This window comes from Colobus angolensis, unplaced genomic scaffold, assembly GCF_000951035.1.
Source record: "Colobus angolensis palliatus isolate OR3802 unplaced genomic scaffold, Cang.pa_1.0 Scaffold283, whole genome shotgun sequence".
NCBI classification, from domain to species: domain Eukaryota; kingdom Metazoa; phylum Chordata; class Mammalia; order Primates; family Cercopithecidae; genus Colobus; species Colobus angolensis.
In genome coordinates, this window is record NW_012116077.1 from 2342442 (window position 1) to 2365363 (window position 22922).

Below are 22922 nucleotides of genomic sequence, written 5' to 3' on the forward strand. Positions count from 1 at the left end.
CACCAGTCATAAAATCAATCCAAATTTTTGTTGACATGTGTTTCTTTCCCCATATACCAGATTCCCGCTTGATATTAGTAAGATTGAAACTGAAATAAGTCTATTGCTGGTGGATGAATTTGTCACTTTCCTTGAAACTGGTGAACCCAAAAAGTTAGACAGTGATAGGAAAATACTGCCATTGTCTGTTAAGAAGTCTATGACATTTCAAGGCAAGAATGAATATATGGAAGAAGAAACTTGTTTCTTCTTTACTAACAAAAAGGAAAGCCTGGAAGTGAATGATATGGGTATAATTTAAAAAAAAAAGAAAAAGAAACCTTTACGTAACATTTTTGCTGGGAGAGAAGACTACGAAGCACATTTTCCAGGAAGTGTGGGCTGCAACGATTGTGTGCTCTTAACTAATCCTGAGTAAGGTGGCCACTTTGACAGTCTTCTCATGCTGCCTCTGCCACCTTCTCTGCCAGAAGATACCATTTCAACTTTAACACAGCATGATCGAAACATACAACCAACCTTCTCCCCGATCTGCGGCCACTGGACTGCCCATCAGAATGAAAATTTTTATGTATTTACTTACTATTTTTCTTATCACCCAGATGATTGGGTCAGCACTTTTTGCTGTGTATCTTCATAGAAGGTTGGACAAGGTAAGATGAACCACAAGCCTTTATTAACTAAATTTGGGGTCCTTACTAATTCATAGGTTGGTTCTACCCAAACGATGGATGATGGTAGAAACCAAATAGAAGAATGGTCTTGTGGCATAATGTTTGTTGCCTAGTGATGAAGTCTCATATTCTTGTCTCTGGTTAGGATCTTGGGATCTGGAATCAGACTGCCTGGGTTCAAATCTTGGCTCTGCCCATGCCATCTCTGTTATCCTGGGGCAAGTGCCTCAGTTTCCACATCTGAGAAATGGGGATGGCATTGGTGTCCGTTTCATAGATTAAGTGAGTTTAGCCTTGTAAAGATCTTAGAAGGGGGTCTGATACATAGTAAGCACTATGTACGCACTAGCTATAATTATTTGCTAAAATTCTGCTTTAAAAGTAAGCTATTTTTTTATGGAGACAACTTTTTTCTTTTAAATTTCCAGCTAGGCAAGAAGAGCGTCAATTTGATCTAAAATTTCATAGTGCTTCGGATTAACATAGACATGGATAAGTCCCAGAATTTGCAGTCTTTTAGTAAAAGTAGCATTCTCTGTGTAATTCTTCGCAAACACTGATTGTAGTTGCAAGATGCTCAGTTTCCCTCCGAGATGTTTTACATTTTTAAATCGTTAGACTTGCAGGAACAAAAGAGCAGAGTAACTTAGTAGGCTGTTTTGCATTCTTAGGAAAAGAAAACCATCAGGATTTATTTTGTTTTCATGAATTTTTTCACTTCCACTGAGGAGTATAATTGGCTGGTGTTGACAAAACACCAATCATAGATGTAAAGGAGAAAGTTGATTAGTTTTCTGGCTGTTCCTAAAATTCTGGATGCAGGAACTGTGGCTAGAAAGCATCTGGATGATTGCACTTTATCAGGGATACTTGAGTGTCTTCTCTAAGGATCTGGACCTAGAATTAATGTCATGAGATTTTTCTATCAGGATAAGGTGAGATAGTGAGGGTTGAAGTCATCCACTGGGTTATCCAAATTTTAGGTTTCACTGCTGAAGAAAGAGGGGGCTTCTGGTCTGGTTGGTTATTTGTGTTTGGCCTGATGTGCTCTGTCAGTCAAATGTCTGGACATAGGCCTAGCTTCTAAAGGGGCAAGAGTGACCTTGGTGGACTGATATTTACCATACTATTTACATGTGCTCTTAATGACAGCAAAAGCTGCCAGAGTAACTGAATCTTGTTTTGAATCTAAAAAATCTACTCTTAAAGCAAGAAAATGGTACAAAATTAGTTGACAATGCAAGTGAATTCTATACATTTAATTATTCTAAGACATTGGAAAATAAAATATCTTGTTACTGTGAGGATAAAAGATGATTTCTTTAAAAATGCAAATGTTTTCTACAAATACTAAAGTTAAAAGGGAGAGAGATGTAATTAGAACTCATTAACTGACACATTGCAAATTAACTTCTTTTTATAAAGCACTGCATCACAAACACTAAAATGAAGTGGGCAAATTAGCTCTGCAGAAAACTATTTTCTAGGCTGATGTTTATAATGACCAATCATTACTGAAGCAATGAGAAATGTGACAATTACAGAATATTGCTGCTATAGTATGTTGAAAAAAATACGCATTTTGTAATGAACATTTAGTAGAATAGCTCTGATTTCTACCTGGAGTTTCTGATAACATGACATCTTAATTGGTGGCTTTTATAGATTTTTAAACTGCAAATACAAAATAGCAATCAGCCAATATAATAACTTATTATTCCCTATTTGTGCCTGAAAGTCCTCCTCTTGTTGATGCCATGGAAATGAATGTAGAGACAGATATCATTAGCTGTATTCTCCTTCCGAATGACATTTATCATATCCTTGTTATTTCAAAATAGATAGAAGATGAAAGGAATCTTCATGAAGATTTTGTATTCATGAAAACGATACAGAGATGCAACACAGGAGAAAGATCCTTATCCTTACTGAACTGTGAGGAGATTAAAAGCCAGTTTGAAGGCTTTGTGAAGGTAAGGAGCTTAGTTGCTGGTAAAAGTGTCATTGAAATGTTCTACTACATTTTCTAGATTGGGAAACTGACAATGCCAATGTTTAAAGATTGGTTACACGGACACACACACACACACATGCATATATACACTCATACATGGGTGTGTGTGTGTGTGTTAAAAAAAAAAAAAAAACAAAGACACTCTCTGGGGAAAATACACCCTTAGGGGCACAGTCAAACATATCTGTGAGCTTACATATGCAGCTACCACTAGGCAAAATGATAAAGTCCACGAAGCCTGGTTTTTGCATTTCTGTGTCTCCCCATCCAAACCTTGATGCTCTCCCACTGGGGACCCATGGTCTGATTCCCATTTCCCAGGGAAGCAATAGCCATCAACAGCTGCCGTGGCAGCAGGCCACAAGTGAAGGAACTCCTGCAGACTGGTAACAGTCTATAGTGCTTCTCTGATGATGGAATTTTAGATGTCCTGACAGTAAGATCTTTCCCTTTTACTGGGGAGAGAGGTGCGGGGAGTAAATAATAGACATTCTCAGTGCCGCTCAAACCAGGTTCTATATAATATCACTTGCTCATGAAGCCCACCCACTCTATGACTGGTCATGACCAGAGGCACAGAGGGTTCAAAGCCTTTTAGCCCACCAGGCTGGTAGTCAGCATGAAGTCACTGCAGTGACTATGGCTTATAACAGATACCTAAAACAAGAATTTTTACAACCTTTACATTAATTCCATCGTCACAGACATGGGGTCTAGGGGCTCTTTCTCCTGAGGCAGAACATCAAGATTTCTTTCTGCCTACGTCCCTCTCAGAACACTGAGTCAAATACCCTTGGGCCTCGGCTCACTTAGGGGTCATTTCTAGGAGGCAGCACTCCACATTGACGACAGTTCTGGGCCAGATGGGTGGGTATCTGGGTAAACCAACAGGAATTAGTTCTCAAATATAGATTATGTGTAATTTAATGCAGGCGTAAAATGTTTAAGATCTTATTTCTGATCTTATTCCTCCCCTCCTGTACTGTCACCGAGGTGTCATTTTAATTCATTAGTGAAGACTCTAACAGCTTATTCCTAAGTCACCTACGGAGATCAGAATGCAGCTCAAATCCGCTGCTCGCTTTCAGGTTCTTTACACTAATCTAGGCTTTAGATGAAACTCCTAAACCCTTTCTTTGCAAGACTGGCCAGCTAGGAAAACGATTTGAGTTTCTTAGGTTCTTCGAGGATTTGGGCCAGTATTACAGAGTATTGGAAGGTGTTACGAGATTAAATGTGAATAAAGGCACTTTCAAAACAATGGTTAATAATCCAAATAACAGACTGAATGTGCTTGGCTGTGTGACTTTGAGTAAATAACTTCACCTTTCTGGGCCTCAGTTTTGTCATCTATAACATGAGAAGACAGATTATCCGTAAGGGCACTACTAGCTCTGACATTCTATAATTATGTGATAAGCCTTCAGTTCCCTCCAATGGCAGTGAGAGTGGCTTGTCAGTCCCCCTCGTTTCTTACGGAGACTTTTACAGTTGAATTGTCAATTCCTCACATCAATATTTCAGGTTGGATATGTACGTAAAGCTCCCAAAATCAGCTACCAAGGATAGGAGTAAGGAAAAGAGTCAGTTTGGCCTCCCTGTTTATGCTTGTATGAAAAAAGTGACAGCTCCAATGTTTCATATTCTTAAAAGGCAGATCTTCTCAGGCATGTCAGCCAGGGCCCCAGGAATCTCCTCCTTACACACAACTAAGGAGGCCCCTTGTCTCTACTGCAGCAGGTGTGGAACCCTGGTCAACACCAGCTATACCTAAGATTATGCACAACGAGTAGATACAAAGTCCTCCAGCTACCCAATCCTCCCCCAATGACGGATCCCCTTTCCAATACAGTTTCCCCCAAATTGCTCACTCTAAAACAATATTTGAGATTTTGAAAAAACTCAATAGGCCAATTATAGAATAGCTCCAGATTGGATTCATATTTTCTCAGCTAATGTTAGCAGGCTTTCTTTCCGGGCCACAATCTGGCCGCACCTAAGCAACCTAAAGTTTGAATTTGGGGTCTTTGAATCACCCTAGGGCTTGATGAGGTCTTAGAAGTCATCAGATCCAATTCTCAATCCACAACTTCAGGCTTCTCTCCACCTCCTGACTAAGTGGTCATCCAATCTCTGTTTGAACATCTCTAATGACAAGGAACTCATTATCTCTGGAGGCAGGTAGCACCAATCTGTCATTTTGGGGAAAAGATGGTATTCAGGGCTCAAGTGAGGGTAAGCAGAGGTATTATTTTGAGTAGTATAATTTCATATTAAAACTTACAACCCACCCCACCTCTGCTAGAATATTCAGTTCCAGGATTATTTGCCCACCAATGCCTGCGATGCCTTTGAGAGAGTCAAAGCGTTTATATATCAAGTTAAAGGGCAACCTGTCCATACCTGCCATGTGGAACTCCCACTAAGAGAGAAATAACTCATTCTGGATTTTCTGAAAGTCCACTTTAAAAAGTATTTCAGTTGAGGTGGGGAGTGAAGCAAGAAAAAAAAGGCTCTGGGGAGTGTGGCTGGGGGAAGTTCACGGAAAGGCTAGGCTGGGCTCATGAAACACAAGCTTTGCTGACTTCATGTTTTCATCTTGGCCAGGCTTCAACACCAATGCAACAACTTAGCCTAAAAGTATCTCAACCTTGATCACCACACTCTACTTTTTGAAAAGACACTAAATAGTCATTTGTTTACTTGTGATCTCACAAACATTTTCCTGTCACCACATCTTCATAGCGCTGCGTTTCAGCTCAAATGGAAAGTTGAAGCTCTGGGGCCCATGTGAGCGTTCTGAGGCTCAGGTTCCCCTGGAGGCTCTGTGAACTACGCCCTTAAATCTGGCCACTGAGCTGAGCCTACAGCCAGCACTCAACAGTGACAACACAAACTCCTTCTCAGGGAGGAAAGAAAAGGAAGGGTCCTGTAGACAACTGATTCCAGGAGTTGGAAGGAGCACAGGACTGTGATTTCATAAGATGTGAAAATACTACTGTCTTCTTCCCTTGTGTTCAGAGGATAGAGAGATGGAATAAGCTAAGCCCAGCCTATGAATGTCATCTTACAGTTTCCACTCTTGGTTTAAACCTCAGCTTCTTTGGGTGACCTCATACTGACCAGTTAAGCCCTCCAGGCCTTTTGTTCAGTCTCTTTAAAATGGCAGCAATAGCCTTTATTATCTTCCAACCTGTGTTGATGGAAGTTCTTGTTAGCTTCTTTAAATACCTCTAGGCTTCCTTCAGCTTATAAGTGTTGCTTCAAGAAGTGCTGCATTTGCCTTTGAACATCAGCACCATTGGGAGATGACCTGTGTTTCCTAAATGCTGATTATTCTAAATAAATACAGTTCACCTATCAACAAGAGAATCTCTTCAGTCCATTGAAAGGGATAGAAAAATTAAAAATGTCTGAGGGTCTTTTCATAGTCTGGCATTTCTCTCCCAAGGTCAAACTTACTATTATCTTTTCCTACAGGATTTCTGACCAAATTTATTCTAATAGATACACACCATGCTTTATGTTTAATAACATTCCATATGCCAGTTCCCAGGGTAGAATCATCTCCCCATTCAACATTATTTGTCAATATCTGTCAAAGCCAAGGAGGTTGGGGTCATAGGAAGGGTCAGGATCACAGCCTCTGGTCTGGAGAGAACACTGGAATGGAGATAATAAGGCCTGGATTTTACTTCCAGATTCTTCCCTGGCTTTCTGGGTTGTCGGCTCGTCTGTCAGATCCATGGACTCCGAATTGGCAGGATGGAATTAATGACAGGATCTGAGTGTATATTATAATCCTCACCAGAAACAGACAACAGAGTAATGACAGATGCAAAACGAATGATAACTTTAAAACCCCACAGCAGAACCCCTGTCAAAATGACCTCTTGCAATGATTCTTATTTTAGGATATAATGCTAAACAAAGAGGAGAAGAAGAAAGAAAACAGCTTTGAAATGCAAAAAGGTAGGTTTGCTATTTACTAATTTCTATGAATGCCTAAAAACTAAAAGGAAGCTTTAGGCTGATCATATTGAACAACCCAGTGTTGTTGCATCAGGGAACTTTTAGCCCTGGAAATAAAACAGGAACACAATTGTCAAATTGACACCTTCTCTGGTCCCTGTGATTTGGAAAGACTTTGTACATATATATTTATGAAGAAAGGATATGTTCCTTTAATGCCAATGATACCAAATCTGAAGAAATCCCATTATGTTCAGTACCTTAATAGAAGCAACCATATAGCCTGGTACCACCTACAGTGGAATGAGAAGACAGGAAAGTCATCATTTGGTAACAGTGGCATTCATCACTCACTGATAACAGTTTTTCATGGGGCACAGTGACCGGTGGAGCCCCTGGGATCAAGGAGTGACAATGTCACAGTGTTCTATTATTTGCCCTGTTCTTAAAGTCAGAGCATCCTGAACATCTCAGGGTTGGAAGAGACCTTGACAGTTCTCAAATCCAGCACCATCCCCACAACAAAAATCTCCTTCACAATAGCACTGACCATCCAGCCTCTGATCAAACATGTCTAGGAATGAGGCACCTTCCACCTCATAAGGCAGCCTGATCCATCTTTGAATGGCTCTAATAATACTAAGATTACTATACTACTCGAGAGAAGTCTTTCCTCTTCAAGTCAAACTTTGTTCCTATAATCTCCACTCACTGGTCCCAGTTCTACTCTTTGAGGCCATAGTAAACAAAGTATAATTGCTCTCCTACCCAGCAGCTGTCCAGATATGGAAGACAGCAATCATGGCCACCAAGCCTTGATTGAGCTTTTTCTTCTCCAGGCTAAAGATCCCTGATGTCTTCCACTGTTTCTCCTATGACCCTTTCCAGGCCCTTTCCTCTGCCACACACCTCCTTTTCATGGACACACTAACTTTTTCGTGTTCTTTTAGAATTTGATTCCGCCAACCAATACAATAATGCCTGAAGTAACTTCAGCAGCAGATTATGGGAAAGAGCGGGTGTTGTTAGAGAGAATATTATATCACAAAGTGGGTGAACACGATGTTATGGCTTCTGCAAACTTAATACACACAAAAACATACACACACACAGAGATAGAGATACTATTTTCTGAGGCAAAGAGAGTACTCAGAACTTGCCTTAACTATTGTTCTGGATACTAAATGGTCATCTGACTTCCATGAAGGTTTTATCTTCAGAATGACTGCAAGATATGTTGAGTAATAGTACCATGCTGTCTGTTAATTACAGAGAAATCTGAGGAAACAGTTTATGCAGATGCTGTCTAGAAGTCTTCAGGAAAATTATAACATTAACCAAACTTGTCATTTAAGTCATGCAATTTAACTCAACATTTATAGGGCACTTACAAAGTGCCCAACATCAGGCTCATACTGGACAAAAAGAAACTTCCACACAGCCTCTGCCCTTAGAAGATTGGGACATCTCATTAGGGAGCAGGGCTTTAACGCAAGAAATAATTAAAGATAGATTCAATAGTTTGGCCAGTTGCTTGACCAAATCAGAAACCATAAGAATCTTACTAAGCGTACAGACTTTGGAGCCCACTAAAATCCCCAGTGTATGGAGTTGTTCCTAAAAGCAACATTCACGGTATGTTTAATGAAGACCAGCGTTTTTAGCCTGTGTCAATCTATGCAAAATGGAATCGAGTATTGATCAACTATTAGGAGAATGAGATCAATGGAAACAGCCAATTCAATTACTCAGATATTAGAAACCAACTTTTCCTTCAGTGGGAGAGATTTCAGATCATTTTATCTTTCCTTTTACATAATCTATTTTTGCACAGTCTCTATTACACAGTTGTACAACTGGACTGAATAGTTTTGTGGGCAGTTTTTGCATTATTTTAGCCCGACAGTTTGTTTTTTATTTCATTTCAGGTGATCAGAATCCTCAAATTGCGGCACATGTCATAAGTGAGGCCAGTAGTAAAACAACATCTGGTAAGTCACACAGCATCTGAGTGGTAGCCACCCACGGGGAAAGGCTGGGATGCCGAAGTCATGTTACCTAATGGTTAAACTCCTCTTTTCTCCTGGGACCCAATTTACAAACCTACCCCTACACTTCTCCTATTCCTTTCTTTGTCTTCAAAGTGAGTTCAAATGCACAGATGGGACTTAGAGGGACAAAAGGAGGTGGAATGCAATCTCGATGTTCTCATTATGTTCTTGTTCAGTGGCTGATTCTAAATGATGAATTACTGGGTGGGTGGAGGGACCATTATTCTGACAACATAGAAGAAATGGCAGGTAGTGACCTCCTGACTGGGAGCATCCCTCCTCCTAACCCCTCTTCACTGTGTGGAAATGGGCCTTGTGGGGTATTTCCTGCCATCTGTCAATCCCTGTATGATTAAGCTCAGCCTCACTGAGGCCAACCTCAGGGAAATTAAAGGTAAAATCATTCTGTAAAGATCAATAGGTCCCAAGACGTTACATTTTCCAATGAAGTAACAACAGACGACATATTGTGATCTTTTCAACTCTGAACGATTTTATTTCCACATACGTTCTGCCTCCATTCTAGCCTTTAGATATTTTTTCCCAAATGTTCACCTTGCAATAACTGGTGCCGGAGAATATGTCGTATCTGATAAATGGATGGAAACATGCACACTAACATAAAGTCCCCCATCAACATAAAGGCAAGAGCGTCAGAGGAGTCTTTCAAAACTTCAGCAGAGTACTCCGGAATGGAGTTCTAAACAGTACATGTGTGTGTGTGCATGTGTGTATGTGTGTGACAGAGAGAGAAAGAGAGACAGAGAGACAGAAAAGACACCACTTCATCTCTGAAGTGGCTTGGGCTTCCCAGTAAGTGTAACACATGGACAGTTATCATTATCGTGGATCATGGTACCAAAGTAAGAGCACTGAATAGGGAGTTTTTGAACGCTGGGATTCAAGGACCATGACCACCGCTTGCTGGGTGACCTTGAGCAAGACCCTTTACCCATGCGGCAGTTTTCTACTTCACCTACTTTACAGGGTGACTTTGAGCATCAAATCAGCTAATGTGGCCGAAAGTAGCTGTAAGGTGACACTACTTAGTTTACTTCACCATGGCTTAGATGTCAAAAGAGTGACATAAAGCCCCTCATTAATACCAGTTAGTTACACAATATTTAATAATTTTGTCAAGTACCCCTTCTCTCTTCTGGATCAGATGACAACAACAGAGCAATCTCCTAGAAGAATAGCTTCCCACTGGTCTTTTTTCACCTGTATCTAAACCCTTGCTCTTGGATATATTTCATAGAGCTCAGATTCTCCCAAAAGGCTCATAATGGGTATCAGTCCTACAATATCTTACAGTCTGCATCACAATAGATTTCCAGGGGATCAGATGGGAAAACAGTAACATTCCACCCTCACCCCAGTCCCAAACTTCTTCTTCCTACCTAGCCATGCTGCTAAAATCTTGCCCTACATCCCATAGCAAGTACTAAAATTAGGTGAGGACGTACCAAAGTAAACTTACTGAACTAAAAGATTGAGAACCTGCCCTTTTTTTCTCAATAAAATGGTTCAAAAGAGCAAACATTCTAATGAAGCATTGTTTCTGGAGTGGTCTGGAGGGCCCAGATCTGTCAGGCATTTTAGGATGTCTCTCTGTTAGTAAAGGGTGCGCCAAGCACGTGGGATCTTGTGCCCTGATAGACCTAAGACTATTGAATACGAATTACTTTTTTAAAAGCTCAAGGAAGCAAACACATCAGTACTTTCACTTTTCCTCACCCCTCACCCCCATCAGTCAGTCTAGCTTTCTGTGGGAGCTGAGATTTGAAGCCGGGTGCACACACTTCTTTGAACCCACTCAACATCTCAGCCGAGAAAATGGCACACTGTTGGTGGGTACTCTGGCTTAGCCACAAGAATACTGGTACTTTCAAGTTGGTGGCACCCACTACAATGGGAGATCAAAACATACCGTGAAATGAGCACACAGTTTATTTTCATACTTCCTTGCCTAATTTTAGTCCTTGCTGGGGGAGGCAGATCAGGTTTGCAACAGCATGATCAGGTAGGAAGAAATGGGGTCTTTTCTCTGTGCTGAGGCTGAGCTAGGTAGACTGACAACTCTTTGACTTTGTAAAATTCAAGGCAAGTAAGGTATTCATGGTAATATTAGTAAACATTTGGTCTGAGTAACTTGGTATGTATAATTTATGATGTCAAATTTTGAAATCATTTGTGCCTTCTTAAGTTCAAGGCAAATTGGCTATAAGAACTCTAACAAGAGAAAGAAACTCACTGTGATCTCTTACTTTATTTAATCTTCATAAGTCTCTGAAATATGCTCCAATATGAGCCCAGTGTTGCAGATGAGGAACTGAAACTCAGGGAGATTTAGAGGCTTGCCCAAGCTTAAATAGAGCCTGGATTGGAACATGGCTCTGTCTGACTCTGAAGCCCATGGAAGGGGCCTTGAGAATCCATTCCTATACAAAGCCAGTATCCAACATTAAACTATATTTTTTGTCAGAATGTGAACCATGCTCTGCTTCACCTCACCACAAACTTTCCCTTTCTTTGTAACAGTACTACAGTGGGCTGAAAAAGGATACTACACCATGAGCAACAACTTGGTAACCCTGGAAAATGGGAAACAGCTGACCGTTAAAAGACAAGGACTCTATTATATCTATGCCCAAGTCACCTTCTGTTCCAATCGGGAAGCTTCGAGTCAAGCTCCATTTATAGCCAGCCTCTGCCTAAAGGCCCCTGGTAGATTCGAGAGAATCTTACTGAGAGCTGCAAATACCCACAGTTCCGCCAAACCTTGCGGGCAACAATCCATTCACTTGGGAGGAGTATTTGAATTGCAACCAGGTGCTTCGGTGTTTGTCAATGTGACTGATCCAAGCCAAGTGAGCCACGGCACTGGCTTCACGTCCTTTGGCTTACTCAAACTCTGAACAGTGTCACCTTGCAGGCTGTGGTGGAGCTGACACTGGCAGTCTTCATAATACAGCACAGCAGTTAAGCCCACCCCCTGTTAACTGCCTATTTATAACCCTAGGATCCTCCTTATGGAGAGCTATTTATTATACACTCCAAGGCATGTAGAACTGTAATAAGTGAATTACAGGTCACATGAAACCAAAACGGGCCCTGCTCCGTAAGAGCTTATATATCTGAAGCAGCAACCCCACGGATGCAGACATCCAGAGAGTCCTATGAAAAGACAAGGCCATTACGCACACGTTGAATTCTGAGTAAACAGCAGATAATTTGCCAAGTTCAGTTTCGTTTCTTTGCGTGCAGTGTCTTTCCATGGATAATGCATTTGATTTATCAGTGAAGATGCAGAAGGGAAATGGGTAGCCTCAGCTCACATTCAGTTATGGTTGACTCTGGGTTCCTGTGGCCTTGTTGGAGGGGGCCAAGCTTTAGAACGTCTAACACAGCGGAGAACCGAAAAACCCCACCCTGCCACCCACTCGGACAGTTATTCATTCTCTTTCCATCTCTCTCTCTCCATCTCTCTCTTTCAGTCTCTCTCTCTCTCTCTCTCTCAACCTCTTTTCTTCCAATCTCTCTTTCTCAATCTCTCTGTCTCCCTCTGTTAGTCTTTTCTCTCCCCCAGTCTCTCTTCTCAATCCCTCTTTCTGTCTAACACACACATACACACACACACACACACACACACACACAGTCAGGTCGTTGCTAGTCAGTTCTCTTCTTTCCACCCTGTCCCTATCTCTACCACTATAGATGGGGGTGAGGAGTAGGGAGTGCAGCCCTGAGCCTGCCCACTCCTCATCACGAAATGACTGTATTTAAAGGAAATCTATTGTATCTACCTGCAGTCTCCATTGTTTCCAGAGTGAACTTGTAATTATCTTGTTATTTATTTTTTGAATAATAAAGACCTCTTAACATTATCGTTGTTGTTTGAGTACCTAAAGCTCCCAGTCAGGTTGGGAAAAGAGGAAGCACTTGGAGGGAATTTCCCCAACCTTTGTGATGTTTTCATAAACTTTGTTCTCAAGCTACTTATATTATAAAATATCTTGGTGGCAGCACGGTTTCTGGAAGTCTGTGACAGCCTTTGATGGATGATGTGCTAGCCTATTCAGTGAAAAGCAATCTAGGTCTTTATTTCCAGCTTCTTCTGAAAAAGTTGCAGGAGATTGATAGAACATTTTCTAATTAATCACAGCCAAGTGAGGCTGGAGGGGGTCCTTAAATGAGAAGTAGTGGCATAGCTTATTAATAGCTGTCTAGGTGGTTCCACTTAGACAAGAGGAAATGGAGCTGGGAAAATCTGAGGCGAAGTATTGGTCCCCCAGTCTTCCACTGAAGTCAATGGAGCCATTTCTTGTCACCTCTAATAGAGGAATTTTTCATGTAAGAAACCCAGAGTGGAGTGTTCATCTTTACTGGGTAAGTCCTACATGCTCACTGTTGGTTATCTCCCTGGGTTCATGGTTTGAACTTAGCAGCACCTTCGAGCCACTAATGCCATGCTTTTTGTTCTCAACTGTCTCCTAGAATTTGCCTGCATCTCCAAAGGGTGGACCTAGTCCTCAAACCTAATACATTCCAACAGAACTCTTAACATTTCCCCCCACACAATGGGATCTGTGTTCAATGTTTCTCATTCCAGTGAATGGTGTCTTCATGTACCCTGTTTTTCAAGTCAGAAACTGGCTTGACTTCACTCTCATCACCCCCATGTTCAATCCCTCCAGCCTATACTCATCAACCCTATCTCTTAAGTAGTCCTTGAGTTAATCTACTTCTTTCTATCTCTACTATTGCTATCCTAGTCCCAACTATCACCATCTCTCTTCTGGAATAGTACGACAGCCTCCTAGATTCCCTGCCTCCACTCTTGCTCCCTTCCATCCATTCTCCATGCACAGCCAGTCCCCTGCTTCTTATGAATCTTGTGATAAAGACCAAAATAATCCATTTCATCTCCTGCTGCCACCTCTCTCGGTCTATTAAGTTCTAGCCCTCAGTTCCTCTAAGCAAGGTTACAAATGCTTTCCTACCTTAGGGCCCTGGAATGCTGTTTTCTCTTCTTGCAAGACCCATTTCTCTCCCCTACTGCACCCTGCACTTAGCAAGTGCTTCACAGCACTTATCATGGTTGAAGTTTTCCCTACTACACTGTGAGCTTCTTGAGGACCAAGACCTTGTCCCGTTCACCATGATACCTTCAGCGTCTACCACAGGACCCAGCATTGAATTGGCCCTTTATTTGGTGCATGAAGGAATAAATGAATGAATAAATACAGCTGCTTATAACTCATTAACCCAGGAAATAATTCCGTGTGTTGGCTGAGGCAAAAATTTGCAACACTGAAAGGATCCTTATTGTGTCAAAAATATCTAGATGATAAAAATGCACTCATGGAGCAAAAAATAACTGAGAATTGTGCTGTAGCTAAAAATAAATAATGTTTTTATTATATATTTCATGATAATTTGCAAACTAATATGTTTGTCCCAAACTTCAATTGAACATTTTCAGCATTTTCCTATAAATGAAAAAGACTCGAGTACATTTCTGATCTACCTGTAATAGTCTGGTCATAAATTATCTAACTTAGTTCCATTTTTATAATCATGTGACTTCTGCCTTCTATCTAAGGGGGAGGGTGGGAATGTTTGAAATACCCAATAATTTTTATTTCTAGGTAAAGAGAAAATAAACAAAGGATAAAATATTACTGCCTCTGTTACTTGATGATTAGCAAATGACCGCAAAATGCAAACAGTGTGCTCTAGCAAGCTGTCAGAACAGGGCGCCCCCACTTAAACGGAAATGACATGCAACTTTTGGGCTTCAGCAGGGAATACATTCTGTGCTACATTCAACTATTTTCACAGGGTCCAATGCCACTGTGTTGGGAACTGCACTGCTTTAGACTTTTAAAGTAGTCTGAAGTACTTTGAGACACAGAAACATGGAACTAAGTATGATTTTTATGTTCTTTTTCTCTGTGAACCACATCCCCATTAAAACAAAAAAAACAAAACCAGAAATGCTCATTGTAGTGTAGTAATTAAATCTGGAGTCAGACAGATATAGTCTTAATCTAGGCTCCACTATTAACCAGCTTTATAAGTACAGGCAAGTCATTTCACCTCCTCTAGTCCTCAGTGTCTTCATCTGTAAAGTGGGAATAAAAAGAAGACATGCTGGGCCAGGCATGGTGGCTGACGCCTGTAATCCCAACACTTTGGGAGGCCAAGGCAGGTGGATCACTTGCAGTCAGGAGTTCGAGACTAGCCTGGCCAACATAGCAAGACCCTATCTCTACTAAAAATACAAAAATTAGCCCAGCATGGTGGCATTTGCCTGTAATCTCAGCTACGTGGGAGGCTAAGGCAGGAGAATCACTTGTACCCGGGAGAGGGAGGTTGCAGTGAGCCGAGATGGCGCCAGTGCACTCCAGCCTGGGCGACAAAGCAAGACTGCATTTCAAAAAAAAAAAATTTATAAAGATTCAGTGAGATTGTCCACAGAAAGTCCCCAGCAGAATCTGTTCTCTGGAGAAGATCACCATGTAAGAAGCACTAAGGTGGGTCTCTACATGGTCCCCAGCACACCTGTCTGCATTCGGTGGTGCAAGTGGACAGGGTGCCATCTTAAATGGTTGAAACCTCTGAGACCAAAGAGAATGCCTGGCAACCCAGGTATACATGAGAGCCCTTGCTCATGTACTAGATCAAAGACCACACCCAATGTGAAGCAAAGTGAAACCAAAAAAAAGAAAGAAAGAAAGAAAAAGCAAACATTACAGTAGACCTGTGGATAGCAAAGACCCTTTTTTTATGGTATAGTTTTATTGTCAAAAACTGTTAAGCGCAGGGGGCTTGGAGTTGCCAAATTTTTCGGTAGGTTTGAGAAGATATATATGTGTGTTTGTGTGTATGCGTATATATATATATATGGACGGATTCTTACTCTGTCTCCAGGCTGGAGTGCAATGGCGTGATCTCTGCTCACTGCAACCTCTGCCTCCTGGGTTCAAGCGATTCCCCTGCCTCAGCCTCCCGAGTAGCTGGGGCTACAGGTGCTAATTTTTCACGCCCAGCTAATTTTTTTTTTTTTTTTGTATTTTAGTAGAGATGGGGTTTCACCATGTTGGCCAGAATGGCCTCGATCTCCTGACCTCGTAATCCACCCACCCCAGCCTCCCAAAGTGCTGGGATTACAGGCGTGAGCCACCATGCCCAGCCGAAGTTCTATATTTAGGAATGTTTCTTTAAAAGACGATGACCATTGATTCCCAGTCTAAGGGGCATCAGCACACAAACTTCCCCCTTCCATATTACACTTTCGCACTCCTCTGAGTCATTCTTCAAGCAATTCAGCAACTTTCAGGAAAACTAGCTAAATATGTAGTTATTTTTCCCTGCCCCACTCCTGCAGTTCCACTGAGTTATCTATAAGGTAGCTGCATCCATGGGTCTGGAGATTAGGAGAAAAGTCAGAATGGAAAACTGTGGACATTGATAAATGAAGTTATGGGGGTAGTCAAGGTTGTCCAGGAATAGTCTACACATTGGAAGAGATGAAGAAAAGAGGATCAGCAATGTTCAGGGGACAGCCAAATGAGGCAGGTCCAGCAAAGGAGACTGGGGGATGACTGAATGAATGCCAAGAAAGTGTGGGCTCATGAAAAGCAAGGAAGGAGAGATTTATCAAGAAGGCAAGGGTCAAATACTGCAGAGACGTCAAGATGAGGATCAAAAAGCCCATGGATTTGTCAATTATAAACTTAATGGTGACTTCACAAAGGTGGATGGCTGAGGTAGGAACCTTAGCATGAACCAAGTGCACAGGAGGATATGTGACAGAGACAGCATGAGTCCGACAGGCAGACAGACTAGGGTTTCAAATCCCAGCTCCACCATGTACTATCATGTTACTCAACATCTCTGTGCCTCTGTTCATTTATAAGTGGAGATGACAATAGTAAATACTTAATAAGGTTGTTGTGAGGCTTATATGAGCTTAATGGTGTAAACCAGTAGTACAGTGCCTAGCACACATGAGGTGCCATGTTCTATCTATTGGCTCAGAGCAGGAATCATAAACCACTGAAGGTATCTCATGCAGGAAGATAATTAGTTGTCTACAAAACCACCGGGCTACAGAAGTGGAAGTAGGGGGAAGTCAGGAGGCTGCCACTGGACTAATGGCTTCAAGGTCCTATCATTGCAGTTGTGATCCACATGTTAGGAGGCTGCTGCCACCACTACAGTCTCTCACTCACAAAGCTGTAAATAGACACACTGGAATGTGGAGTACAAAAGCCACAAACACATCTTTGGAATCGCCTGCTGGCCACCAAACCCCAAGAAGATAGCCTCTGCCCAACTTAAGCCTTCCAAATTTTGTTGGCAAAAGTGAACATGTATCTGAATCCACATTTTATCCAGAACCCTAGCTGGAAGGGAGTCTGGGAAATGGATTTTTCAGTCTTTATGTTTTTGGAAAGAAACAGAAAAGGGGTAGGAATGCATGTGGAGCAGCAGATAATTTCCACCTCATCAATCTTTAAGTGGAACGAATATTTTCATCCTGAGTGCTGACACCAGCAGTCCAACTGTGGTCAAAATATAGGATTATCACTGATTGACAAAATCCTGCCAAATTCAAAGAGGAATCAGGACAGGAATAAATATCAAGGGATAAACCTGAGCAGGAAAATATATTTTTCTCTAATATTGAAAAGCAGGTCGAGCACGGTGGCTCAAGCCTGTAATCCCAGCACTTTGGGAGGCCGAGACGGGCGGATCACAAGGTCAGGAGATCGAGACCATCCTGGGTAACACGGTGAAACCCCGTCTCTACTGAAAAATACAAAACACTAGCCGGGCGAGGTGGCGGGCGCCTGTAGTCCCAGCTACTCGGGAGGCTGAGGCAGGAGAATGGCATGAACCCGGGAGGCAGAGCTTGCAGTGAGCTGAGATCCGGCCACTGCCCTCCAGCCTGGGCGACAGAGCGAGACTCCGTCTCAAAAAAAAAAAAAAAAAAAAAAAAAAAAAAAAGAAAAGCAGATGGTGAGCAGGGATATAGTTTATAGGTTTATAGGTTTGGGCCAGAAAAAGAGAGGTACAGAAGTTAAGGAAGGTTCTATCTCAGGCCATGTATTATCTCTGTAAAGTTGGGAGCAAATGTCATCTGCCCTGAGTGAAAAAGGCTGAGACTGGCTAGAGGGCTTGGTGAGAGCAGACTAGCTAATGAGGGAAATGAGAGAGGAAGCTGACACAGCACAAGAAATCTTTCTGCACACCGGCTAGCAAAAAAAGAAGAAAAAGACTTATTTTTATAAAGCACTGTTTATTTTTATGTATTGAAAATGTCCGTTTTAAAAGTCTTCAAAATAAAAACAAGTTAGAAAATTTGAGCTTGTGTTAAGAAGGGACAGGACAGAAAAGGAATCGAAAGGCCTCTACGGGCAGCAGTTTAATTACAGGGCAACAGGAACCCATTTATAGAGTACTGTAAACAACACAACTATGGCGACACTGCTCTCAGGTTAACATGGCTTCATTTCCTTTATATTATTGTTTAGTGTGTAAGCATGGTTACCACTCTGCACAAGCTTTGCTACCCAGAGTACCGAGGGCCCCTCATCGGAAGGGCCCAGTCCCCAAAACATGCATATGTACACATCACTATAAAATGAAGACCTTTCAATATTTTCAGCAATCAACTAAAGTATTTCATAATCACAAAAATGTTTCCTACAGATGCAGTTTGCACATTTATTGCAAGCCATTGACTAACCACAGAATGGGCAGATGTGAAGATCTGTGTTGATGTTGTTATTGGTGGTGGTAGTAGTGATGATGTTTTTCATTTTTAAGTGAAGGATGTTATATCTAAATGGCTGTGCTAAAAAACAGAACAACAGTCATTCCTAGAAATTTCTTTACTCTTCAGCTTCCAAACACGGCTGTGTGTGGTTGGCTGATGTTGGACTGCAAGAATAGTCCATTTCCTGTGGATGGTGTAATTTCTGCTGTGCAGCAAGCAGACAACAGCCCTGTACCACATAGCTATGGGACCTTGAGAGTCTCAGTACCAAAAATAAAAAGGGCTCCTCAGCAAGCTGGGGGTTTCAAACTTCAAGTTTTGCTTTTTCAGAGACAGGGGTGTCTCTCTGTTACCCAGGTTGGAGTGCAGTGGTGTCATCACAGCTCACTGCAGCCTTGACCTCCTGGGCTCAAATGATCCTCCCACCTCAGCCTCCTGAGTAGCTGGGACCACAGGTGTGGGCCACCATGCCTGGCTTCAAGTTTGGTTTTTAAACATTTGCAAAACCCACATTTATAGGCATCCATCAAATATATTATAAAGGCAATTTTGATCAGCCCTTTGGCCTCACTTTCCAGTGACCTCCCCCATCTCGCCAAATTTCTCTTGTCTTTGGGGAAGAGAGGGGTGAGTGGCACTGAGCCTTAGGGCAACTTTCAATGGTGCTGAATTTGGATGTGTGCTGTTCTGTGACTGTCTTCTAAACCTGGTTTCTCACGGTTCTAGTTTCTGGGATAAAGCGGATGGTGTGATTCAATGAGCAACTTGAGTTAATCAGTCCAAATAATCCAGCACACAGCTACTAGAGGGGCCCTTTTGTTCTGGATGTACAAATTGGACCAGAAGCATATTTCTGCAAATACTGCTTAGAGTCCCACCCAAAGAGGCCAATGAATATTACAACTTCTCACAGCATAATGAGAGAGTAATAAAGTGAATGAAAACTGTCTACTAGGGCACAATATCTCCTTAATGCAGATTGTTTTGAAGGATAAAAGGTCACAGTTTGAATATGCAACGTACATAAAGTAACTGCTCACAGTCTAACTACATTTTTTTAAAAGTAAGCAAAGCACATACATACTAGTTTACACACCACTTGGTACAGCTGGCTAAAAGCACTGGGGAAATAGAAAACTTACACACTAGGCAGAAGATGAGGGAAAGAAACTATCATGCAATGGGAAAAGGCGGTCAACTCTGCTACTGAAAGGGAGGATTGTCCAGTAGAATTTGCTGATGGATTTGATGTTGGTGTGGGTGACCAGAGCTTCTGCCCCCCTGAGTTACAGTTTACATGACACAAAAGGGATAAGGGTACTACAGTTTTCTTGGTCTTAGAGACAACATAGGGCAGTAATTTTAAAACCTGTGATTGAGGGGAGGCATGTGATGGTCTAAGGAAGGGCAGCTGGATCACTGGGCAGATGTGTTTGTCTTTCATCCTACTCTAGCCATAGTCTGGAATATTTGCCTTCAGTAAATTAAGTACTAAGAGGCTTGCAGGTACAGGAAAGCACTGGGGGAAAATTGGGTTCACATTTAATAAGCCTTGGCCAGCTGCTTTGCAAGGGCAGCCAGCCCAAAGAATGTGACCTGAGGGCAATGGCTGTTGCAGAGGCACTGTGAACTGAAGGCAATCTGAAGACCTTTTAAGTAACTGGCCTGTGTTCCCTTTCTCTGTCTCACTGAATGGAAAAGACTCTGGGGCCATTTCTACCACCACCTCCTGCTTTTTCCCCTGTTGAAAAACAAATGAACAGCCAACCAATAACCAAACAACAGCAAATGCCCAAGCGCACACACGTGCGCACACACACGCACACAGACGGCGGAGAGAGGGAGAGAGAGAGAAGAGAGAGGGAGGGAGGAAGGGAGGGAGAGAGAGAGAGAGAGAGAGAATGAGACTCAAACACAAAACAAAAGCCAAAGAAGTGAGCAAACTGAGTCAAATCATTCAGCGGGACATTTCAAGATGCCCTGAAGGCACACTCCACCCGGTGGCACAGTGATGGTTATGGAAGAATTGAGGTCTTGCTACTGGACTCGGCTCGAATACACTCATCTGTTTGCTTCAAAAGCCTCCGCACCAGCTTTTCTAGGTCCCTTCTTGACTTCAATTCTTCTTCCAGGCATTGCTTCATTCTTTTATTTTCCTATGATGGGGAAAGATTTGTTGATTACGAAACAGAGGGGGGCCCTTCCAAGGGCTCCTCCTGCTCATCCTCGGGGCAGCTTTCATCACTGACTCTCTTTCCTTCCTCAACCTTCCCTCCCTCAGCATCTGTGACAAAGCAGCCTGTCAATCCTCCTGCCTGTCTCTGGGAAACCTTTTGGATTCTTCTTCCCTGCCCTGATCCTCTTCTAATTTAACTCGCTTTTCACTTAGTGTCACTTCTCTTTCAATCCAAGTGTCTATTAAGGGGACTCCCAAATATCTCTGGTACTGACCTCATCTCCTGAGAATCAGGTCCACAATCTCAACTGCCAGCCTGGTATTTCTTTTTATTATTATTGTTATTTTGAGAGATGGAGTCTCACTCTATCGCCAGGCTGGAGTGCAGTGACATAATCATGGCTCACTGCAGCCTCAAACTCCCGGGCTTAAGTGATCCTCTCACATACCTGAGATTACCTGGCAGCAGCTTGGTATTTCCACCTAGATATGTCACCTTAAACTAATCAGGTCGTAAAGTGAACTCAGTATCTCTCTCAACACCCCACACTTCTCCTCCTCCTGTGGTTATTGATCCCCATGAAGGAGCACCACCATATGCAACTAGACACCCTGGGAAGAAGCTTCATCTTTAATCCCTGGCTCTTTCTTAATCTCAAAATCACATTATCCTTGTCCATAGGTTCAAACTCTGCAACATGCCATCCTTTACATTCGTTTTCCTCCTCCCCGGCCTCATTGCCCTGCCTCAGTTCAAGACTCTGACAGGTCTCACCCTGAGTTTTGTAAGAACCTCCTAAGTGGTCTTCTAGTCCCTGATCTCTCTCCCCTCCCATCCATCCTTCACTCTGTCACCAGATACAGTCAGTCCTCACATACAAGGCACAGTGTGACAGTGTCCATCACTGAGCCATACTGGCAGTGATGCTGGACCACATCGGCAGAAAAGCCCACAAACCATGATTAATGGTTCTCTTTACACTTACACACTGATGAATGACTAGTCTTTTCTTAAAGTCTGTTTATGGATGTCAGAGAACAGGAAAGTTGTAACTAACTTTGGGACTCTATTGTGAACTACTACATAGAAATACAGGCAAGCCTCAGAAATTTAAATTCAAGGCTACATGATAAAATCAACAAAACCTACCTTGATGACACAAGGAAAATAAAAATGCCCCCTCACTACCTTCCTCCTAGGCCTTCCCTGAAAGCATGGGCAGTGTGAGGCAAGAAAAAGAGAACGGTTCTGTTACCCAAGAAAATGACTTTTATATTTTATTACCTGCTTCAGTTCTTTGACCTCGTCCTTCAAGGCGTAAACAGTATCAACAAGGCTCCTAGAACATAAAGATAAAATTCAGAGACAAACGGCTTGCACTGAGGTACTATTAAAATACTAAACAATAAAAGCCACTTTATAACAATACAGATCCTGAAAAACAGTGAACTTTCTAGCTGATTGGGAATGGTACTGCTCTAAATGGCTTCCATCTTCTTCATTTTGGTGGAAGAACAACCACCACCACACATGCTTAGCTAAATGCAATGTCATTACACTTTTTCTATACTTCCCTCCTCCTTTTCTACTCACTTCCCAGCTTCGGTGAACAAAACACAAGAGACTAGGGCCCATCACTAAGTTTTTCTTTTTCTAGCTTTGTTGAGGGATAATTGACAAAGGTGTACAATGTGATGTCTTGATATATGTATACATTGTGAAGTGGTTACCACAATCAAGCTAATTAACATATCCACCTCCTCACATAGTTACCTTTTGTATGTGTGTGGCAGAAACACTCAAAATCTACACTCTTAGCAAATTTCAAGTATACTGCATTGTAAACTATACAGTCTTCCCTCCCTCGGTATCCATGGGGTATTGGTTCTAGGACCCCCATGGATACCAAAATCCACAGATGCTCAAGTCCTTAATATAAAATGGCATAGCATTTGCATATAACCAATGCACATCCTCTCACATACTTTAAATTATATCTAGATTACTTATCATACCTAATACAATGTAAATGCCATGTAAATAGTTGTTATACCATATGACTTAGGAAAAAACAATATGGTATAACACAGTGCATACATATATCAAGACATCACATTGAACACCTTTGTCAATTAGCCCTCAACAAAGATGGAAAAAGAAAACCTTTATTAGGTATGAAAAAAATCTGTACATGTTCAATACAGATGCAACCATCCATTTTTTCTGATTTTTTTTTTTTTTTTT

At 41.9% G+C, this 22922-nt stretch overlaps 2 protein-coding genes across 3 annotated transcripts in view; one reads left to right on the forward strand and one right to left on the reverse strand.

The window, feature by feature from the left end:
• The first annotated feature begins 326 nt into the window (after positions 1-326).
• CD40LG (CD40 ligand) lies at positions 327-12598 on the forward strand. 2 transcript variants are annotated; one of them, XM_011948790.1, is made up of 5 exons: positions 327-653; positions 2516-2647; positions 6603-6660; positions 8589-8651; positions 11253-12598. In XM_011948790.1, the coding sequence occupies exons 1-5, from the start codon at positions 498-500 to the stop codon at positions 11627-11629; spliced, it is 786 nt and encodes a 261-aa protein (XP_011804180.1). In that variant the 5' UTR covers positions 327-497; the 3' UTR covers positions 11630-12598. The 2 variants fall into 2 exon arrangements, with proteins under 2 accessions (XP_011804180.1, XP_011804181.1); XM_011948791.1 differs by lacking the exon at positions 8589-8651 and having other exon boundaries at positions 498-653; positions 11253-11952.
• A 5405-nt stretch (positions 12599-18003) lies between these two features.
• ARHGEF6 (Rac/Cdc42 guanine nucleotide exchange factor (GEF) 6) overlaps positions 18004-22922 on the reverse strand; it is a 125237-nt gene continuing 120318 nt past the window's right edge. The window contains exons 21-23 of the mRNA XM_011948792.1: positions 21963-22017; positions 20396-20657; positions 18004-20332 (exon numbers count right to left, since the gene is read on the reverse strand). Coding sequence (XP_011804182.1) covers positions 20517-20657; positions 21963-22017 — 196 coding nt within the window. The 3' untranslated portion in view covers positions 18004-20332; positions 20396-20516. The remainder of the gene's footprint in view (positions 20333-20395; positions 20658-21962; positions 22018-22922) is intronic.